Source organism: Tympanuchus pallidicinctus, unplaced genomic scaffold (genome assembly GCF_026119805.1).
Source record: "Tympanuchus pallidicinctus isolate F22 unplaced genomic scaffold, pur_lepc_1.0 scaffold1, whole genome shotgun sequence".
Classification (NCBI taxonomy): domain Eukaryota; kingdom Metazoa; phylum Chordata; class Aves; order Galliformes; family Phasianidae; genus Tympanuchus; species Tympanuchus pallidicinctus.
Genome location: NW_026294618.1, coordinates 61,249,937 through 61,255,936, shown reverse-complemented (window position 1 = coordinate 61,255,936; position 6,000 = coordinate 61,249,937). Strand labels below are relative to the sequence as shown.

Genomic DNA, 6,000 nt, shown 5'->3' with positions numbered 1-6,000 from the left:
GCAAGCTTTGTCATTAAGCTGTTCTGCTGACTGATTCACTCCCGTGAATAAGGCTGACAGCTCAGACCTTCTCAGCAGCTCACAGAACTGGTAGTTGAGCTATTTCCAGAACCAGGATCTCCAGGTATTACCTGTTTTGATTCTCTGAGGAGAAAAGCCTACTGTTAAGGAGGAGTTAGTGCTTCTTACAATGGACAGATCTGTAGTCAGCTAGTTTTTCCTAGCTCTGCCCAATTCTATTCTTGTTAGAACGAATAGCAGTATTATAGGAAGCTTATTTCCTGGAAACTAGTCTTCCTCAGGACAGTATTGCTTCTATCCTAGAAGGAGCTGGGAAAGACAAAGGAATTACCAGAAATGCAGGAAGTGGTTAAATAATCAGCATCTCTTTAACTGTCAAGGAGACAAGGCACAAGAGTCTGTCAGCAAATTAACAAGGTCAGCCCAGAAGGGGTCCATCCTTCTGTCTCTGTTCAGTAGGAGGAAAGTGCTAGTGCTCTGTATCCAGCCTAATGACTGGCAAGATTCCCCTACAACTGTATCACTTGTACCTCAGCTTCATGCTAGCACATCCATAGGTTAAGACTTTAATATCACTGTTACAGAGTTGGTATAATGTTCATAATTTCTTTATTTGAGTAAAGTATGTACATATTTATCAAGAGAGACAATTCCTCTATTTTCCAGAAGCATGTAAGACAGGAATTTTCTTGGCTATATGGTCATTACCATTTTGTCAGTTTCCTTCCAGAGTCTATTCTGATGTCAGAACACTACCCTTGCGAGTTCAAACATAACCTGTGAAATAGCAAACACATCATTAAATCAATGACCAATTCTTAGCAAGCTTTAAAACAGCTCAGAAAATAACTATAAGCCAGAAAATAACTATAGCTGCAACTCAAAAGCTACTTGCAAAGAACTGAAGACTTGTACATTACATGAATAAGTTAATAATGAATAAGTTAATCTTGATTTTTTTCAAATTGAGGTATATAAATTGCACTTATTACATTCTTCAACGTGGCAGTGGGGAAAAAACCCACCCCAACCAACCTCTATGGTGATGAGTATTACTATCATCCACTCGAGGCGCAGAGCATGCTTTTCATTCAGGTGATTTCGCATTAGGTCTGTCAACTCCATGCAGTGCTGAAGCTTTTCATTCATTACCTGCAACAGATTTCAAACACAGGGCAAAGCTGGATTCTACACGTTGTATGAGATCACTAAGGAAACAATCCATAAAGGGGCTCACTGCAGAAAGCTGTTAACGTTTCTGTGAAAGTGCAGAATGCAAAGTCTTGTAACATGCACAAGCAATGGGAGTTCTAATACAACTCTTATTTCAACAGTCATAAAAAAACAAATACAAGTTTAGATATGCACATGCAGGTATTAAACAGCTACTGGGTGACATTTAGTCACAAAACAATGCAAGCAAATGACATGCAGCTTATGGAAATGCCTCAAAAGTAGCTAAATAAGTATGTAAGGTTGCTGTACCACTGGAAGAGGTATCTCATGCTTATTCTGGTAGAGCAGTAAGCATTACATTGCCCTGCAATGAACTGACCTGGATGATCATGTCATCAGTAAGAAGACTGCTTCACATCACATTTTTTTTTTTTTTTTAACTTGTTTTCTTGCACACACTTCAGAAAAAGAATTAAAGCTCCTCTTCTTACAACTATTTAAAGCCTAAGTTAGTGGCTCAGGAAGTACAGAATCCATTTAAGTCTAGGTGGTTGAGGCATGGTTGTTAACCTAAACTGGGTAAAAGATGTGAGTGGGTTACGAGCACAGAAAGGGGGATGGTGTACAGGAGCCTATTGGTCTTTTTAAAAAATTAAAACAGACATTTGTGGAGCAGTCTGTAGCCTGGCTGAGCCAATGACAGTTGAATGCAATATGGAAAATTGTTACAACAGTAAGACACCTACCTTAACTCTGCGATTAATATTGAGAAATTGGCATGTTTTATCATAAAGCTCTTCCAGTTTTTCTCTATCCCAGTAGAAGTCAGGTGTTATCAGCAGGTCTGAACTCAGATTTATGCGATGTCTAAAAAGAACGGTTACTGCAGTAGTTCAGAGTTCCTTTTGGTGCACATAGGAGCAAATATTTACACAGTAATTAAAAATTACAAAGTTTTTCTTGTTCAGTAAAATATGAGAAGGATCTCATTCATAATAAAAACGCACATGTAGTCACTGTTTAAAACTGGTAATATCTCCTGAAACTTTTCCAAGAATACTGTAACATGCACACCTTATGCATTAATCGCTTGTAGTTTTTCGTGACTTCTATTTGTACAGAAGTCCTTCACTATGCTGGTAGCTCACTGAAGATGATCAATATGTGAATTAAAGTTACAGGGGAGGTCCTTAACAGAGTTCTCAAATAGAAATAAGCTTAAGTGTGACTGACAATGCTCACTGGGGATGGAAGTACAGTTCAGAACCAGGCTTCTGTCTCAACATTATAAAGGCTAGGAGATAAAGTCTTCAGTATTCTCAGGCTTTTGTATCATGCACTACTTGATTTTTAAGTTTTGTATGATACGATCTTCAGCATAACAAAAAACGTTACCTTAATGCAAAAAGTTCTCCAATTTTCTGCATGACATCTGCGTGAGATAGTTTTATCTTCCTTCTTGATTTTAGGATCTGCAAAGTAACAAGTTTTACCTGCCTGATCAAATAGCATTTACTAGTGGTTAAGAAGTCTAAAGCTGTACAGCCTGAAGTATATATGACTTAAAATCTAAACACATATCAGATTTAGTTACACCTAAGTTTAGCTTCCATAGTGCCTTGCTTATCTAGCTTGATAAGAGTACTGTCATTCAGCTGTTCTCCCAGGTAAGAATTCTGGAGCGCTTTCTGTGAATCATTTGTCCTCTCTCAATACTGTGCTAATTTTAAGGCATGACAATTTTCTTTTTACCTTGCTGCTGTTCAGCTTTTTCTGCAGATTTCTTCCTCACTTGAAAAAATGTATTACTATTTATTCTCTTCATTAATAATAAATGATCTATCTTTTGAACCCTATTAATCTTATTTTTGTATGTGACATCATACAGACTTCTTATTTTAATTGCACTTCATGAGAAAGTGTAGTTCAAGTGTAACACTCAATGATCTCTTAATTACGTTGAAATTCAGCACACTGCTTTGAGACCAAGCTGTCACACTATGCTGTGTTTGGTCAGGCTTTTAAATGCTGCTTGTCAACATTTATCAATAGCAAGTAGCAGTGGCACAGAATGGGAAAAGTTATTCCAATGCAGTTTTCCCCATGCTGTGACCCAGACCTTTACAGACTGCCAGTTTTTTGTTCCACCCTTTAAAAATGTTCTGAGCTCTCTATCTTAATGAATTTAAAATCAAATGTGTTTTCTATATCCTCAGCTGTATCTAGACTGATCCAGATTTTACATAGCACAGGAGAAAATGAGGAGAAAGGTAAAAACAAGACCTCACCTCAGGAATTGATTGGATAGATTCCACAAAGTTATCCAATAACGATTCCCAAATAGCCAGTTTTACTGCAACACAGAGGTGACAAAGCATAATGCTGTGAGAGGGGGTGTATGCTTTCAAGTAATCATCTACATCTGCCAAAATACAGCACTGTTTCAAGACACGCTGACACAAGCATATTCATAGTGAATTACCCATTACACTGTATAACCAATGCATTCATACATCTGCAGACAAATTTGGGTTGTGTAATGACACAAATCTGCCTGCAGAACCACCTTGAGCTCAGCTCTCCTCTCCAGTGGATTGGTTCAGACTCTGAAGAGGCTTTGCTTCAGCTCAGGTTGGTGACTTTGAGTGCTATACTGTGTGTATGAAGCCTTTGCAAACTCCATTCCAAGGAGGTATTGCAGATGCTAGAAGTACTTAGCCTTGTTGGAATCAAGCTAACTTCACATGGTGCCAGTCAAGTTTCCACTGCATTTCTACAGCATTGTGCAGAACTTTCACTCCATCTGTCCAGTGTTTAATGAAGTGTGCTCAAGCCAGTGAGAATTAGCTTGTATAGACACTACTCCTTGTATTTGTTGAAGCTAAATCCAAACTTAGACAATCTCCAATTTTGTTTTTTTTGGTGAATATAATGTTAACTTCAAATATTAAAAGTATTCTCTGGAAGTTGTTAATCCCACGTAATGCCAACACTAGTTCTCCTGTGTCTCAGCTTGAGCCTTAAAGTTGATTTCTGTGTCGACATGCAAAAATCAGGCTGTTCTTTAATCCTTAAATTCCCAAGGAAGAATGAAGTAATAACATCAGACCGGTTCCAAAAATTACTTCCATCCACTCAAAAATTAAACAGAAAAGATTTAATTCTTGAACTATTTTGTGGTCATAATTGTACTGGTCAAGAAGCACAATAAACTCAAGTGCTGAGCATTCTTCATGTTCATTTTATGAGTAATCCAAGTCAGCCACTTAAACAGCATTTAATTTAGCCTTTGAAAATAGACATTTCAGCTATCAATGATTATTTGACAGAGGTTAGTTTCTGTTGTGTGAAATTGGACTTTGACTATACTTGCATCCCTTAATAATACTGAACATTGCACTGTCTTCCTTTATGGTGTACATGTTTCATAGTAACATAACTTGGCACCAGTTACCTCCTGGGAATAAATCCCTTGCTCTATTATACATTGCAACACTTTTTCATGCTATGGCTTTAACAATAGCAAAACTAAAGGCTTTTTTCCTTAGTAGTTCTTTCTTCAGCAGTCAAGACCCATTTAGTTATTATGCTGTATGTTTTGATCAAGCAGTGTATCACTTCCAGAACATGCATTCTGTTTCTTGATGTCTTCTGTTTAGAGTTACGTTCCCCCACGTAGTATATGATTCTTGTAATTTACTCTAAAAGCAGTAGAGGTTTTCCTTTAAAGTTTTCTTAAGGACAGCCTTATTGCTGCTAGTTTCTATTCCCACTTACTACCTCATTCTAAGTCTGAAGAAGCAGAGATTATTTCCTTGGTCAGAAGTATCACTGCTGAGCCTGACTTCTCAGAGCCTCCTGACGTAAGTACCACCATGGCACACAGCCATTGCTAACAATCCTGGAAAATATGGTCTGAGACTCCAGTCCACACACTTGATGCTGCTTGACTTCCTAAGCTGAAAATCTGTTTTACAACTCTGTCTGGTTTAGCTGGTATCAAGTTTTTTTTTCTGTTACTGATCTCATGATCAGTTAAGATTACTGACTGCTTTTTAATACTGGGCTGCACTCTTGACTATCCTAGAATAATCTCAAATGTGGGCAAAGGGATGCTTAGTAGAATGTCTTTAGCAAAGTATTTCCTTAAGGAGTTCTGTTCATCTTTAAGTTGCAAAAAGTAATTCACATTTAAGGAAGACAAAGTAAGAATGAATCCTCCCACTGATGCACAATCAATCTTTATATAGGTTACCAAAACCAGACACTAAGACACTAAGTCTTCTTCAACCTTTCAATGTACGAGTCCCACTCACAGTGACATTTCACTATATCTGTGGAATTAACTGATAGTACACAACAGGATGAACTTACCAGAAAGACACAGGGCATTTGAAAAGGCAAATTTCTGCAGAATTACTTCATCAGTATCCAGCTCAGAATTTAACAAGATTTCTCCCTTATGAAGCTTTGATTGCCCTCTGTAAGAACAAGATTGAAGCATCTTCATCGACTGAGCCACACAGCAAAGAAACATTTAAAGAACAATTAATGCAAGAAAGATTGGTTTTTATATAAAGATAACGATTATCTACACGGCTATCACGTTTGTTGCATTTTACTCATGTTCAATACAAAAATAACCAAAACAGATAACTGAAAATAAGTTCCTCAGTCTTAAGACTACATCAGGAATCACAAACTCCACAACTGGATAGTCCACACAGTTTTCAAATGGCCAGAAAACAAACAAACAAACAAAACCAAAACCCAATCAACCAAAAAAAAGCCACAGTTGTCCTC

General features: G+C 37.5%; 1 protein-coding gene across 6 annotated transcripts in view; it reads right to left on the bottom strand.

The window, feature by feature from the left end:
• Window positions 1-613: 613 nt before the first annotated feature.
• RMND1 (required for meiotic nuclear division 1 homolog) overlaps window positions 614-6,000 on the bottom strand; it is a 19,803-nt gene continuing 14,416 nt past the window's right edge. For 2 of the 6 annotated variants that reach the window (XM_052687684.1, XM_052687674.1), the window contains exons 7-12: window positions 5,572-5,678; window positions 3,486-3,619; window positions 2,593-2,669; window positions 1,944-2,064; window positions 1,057-1,173; window positions 614-798 (exon numbers count right to left, since the gene is read on the bottom strand). In XM_052687684.1, coding sequence (XP_052543644.1) covers window positions 766-798; window positions 1,057-1,173; window positions 1,944-2,064; window positions 2,593-2,669; window positions 3,486-3,619; window positions 5,572-5,678 — 589 coding nt within the window. In that variant the 3' untranslated portion in view covers window positions 614-765. Of the gene's footprint in view, window positions 799-1,056; window positions 1,773-1,943; window positions 2,100-2,592; window positions 2,670-3,485; window positions 3,620-5,571; window positions 5,679-6,000 lie in introns of those variants that run through there. The other 4 variants (XM_052687693.1, XR_008207908.1, XM_052687704.1 and 1 more) reach the window with 4 other exon arrangements.